The 1,289-nt window shown below is 54.2% G+C and overlaps 1 protein-coding gene across 1 annotated transcript; it reads left to right on the top strand.

The window, feature by feature from the left end:
* Positions 1-401: 401 nt before the first annotated feature.
* Positions 402-1,289, top strand: CTAM01_17342 (calcium/proton exchanger; the record flags this gene model as incomplete). Its single annotated transcript, XM_060533327.1, has 3 exons — positions 402-657; positions 736-1,184; positions 1,242-1,289. Coding segments are annotated over 3 exons (753 nt in total), but the record flags the coding sequence as incomplete, so codon positions are not given.

The following is a 1,289-nucleotide window of genomic DNA, read 5'->3' on the forward strand; positions in this document are numbered from 1 at the left end:
CCCCGGCAAACAGTTGAGGGGCGACGCCCACGGGCCTCCCACCAAGACCACATTCTCACGTTCCATTCTGCTGCTGCCTGGACAGCTTGATACGCCCCCTGTTCTCCATGTCATGAATGCAAACCTATCAAATACATTTGGCGCGTCTCAAGACAGGCTTTCTCCTGCTCTGCCTTACCGCAGCCATGATGTGCTCGTCCAAACATTTCCAGGGGTGGAACGAACTCTTATGCCCAAGATCACGACACATTAAATCTAGAGGCTCGCCCCATCGAAGCCATGCCATGTCTCCGGCCAACATCACCCACTACCTATCTACGCTTGACCTACGCCTTAGTACAAAGCCCTCGACTGCAAAGAGGAACGTTTTCTACTTGATCAACTGATTTTGGCCGATGACAATGACACTATCCATCGATCCAATCGTCCAAAATGACGGCGGACCGTCTGGAGTAGTAGAAACCCGCTCCAACCTCATCGGACGTAGGAGCGGGGCTGAAAACTCGCCGCTGCTTGTATCATACAACAATCGCGATCCCAACGAGACGTTCAACGCCCGCAACCACTCCATCTATGTCACGGCCAAGTATCTATCTGGCGTCGCCGTCAAGTGCTTGTGTCAAACCTGGCACGTCACGAAGGCGTCGCTCTGCAGCTGTGAGTGACCCATTTGCCCACGGTTTGGCGAGGCCTCCGACAATGCACTCTCATTCTCACAAGTCACTTGTGCTGCAGCTAAACTCAATCTCCTTCTGCCCATGCTGCCCCTTTCTGGCGTCGCCAGATCACTCCATTGGGAGCCGACTGCCGTATTCGCCATCAACTTCCTTGCCATCATTCCTCTTGCCGCAGTTCTCTCGTTCGCGACCGAGCAAGTATCGGTAAGGTGCGGTCAGGTGCTGGGCGCGTTACTCGACGCTACGTTCGGAAACGCGGTCGAAGTTGTCATAGGTATCGTTGCTCTAAGGAAGGGCCATATCGACGTTGTCCAGATGTCCATGCTTGGGTCTATTCTCTACGATTTGCTTTCGGTCACGGGGATGTGCTTCTTTCTCGGAGGCATCGTCAACATGCGCCACCAAATCACCGGCCAAGGTACCGAACAGACGTTTGCCACTGGAAGGGCGCAGATATTCTGCTCCCTCATCGCTCTTTCCTTGACGTCTCTTCTGATTCCTACAGTGGTAAGTGCTTCCCCGGTACTTTCGCTGCTGCGCAATGTGACTAACACCGGCTGGCAGCTCTCTGCTGTGTTGGGGAACGACGACAGTTTCGAGAAGGAGCGCAGC

Source organism: Colletotrichum tamarilloi (assembly GCF_030869305.1).
Source record: "Colletotrichum tamarilloi strain Tom-12 chromosome Unknown Scaffold_525.1, whole genome shotgun sequence".
In the NCBI taxonomy this organism is placed as follows: Eukaryota; Fungi; Ascomycota; class Sordariomycetes; order Glomerellales; family Glomerellaceae; genus Colletotrichum; species Colletotrichum tamarilloi.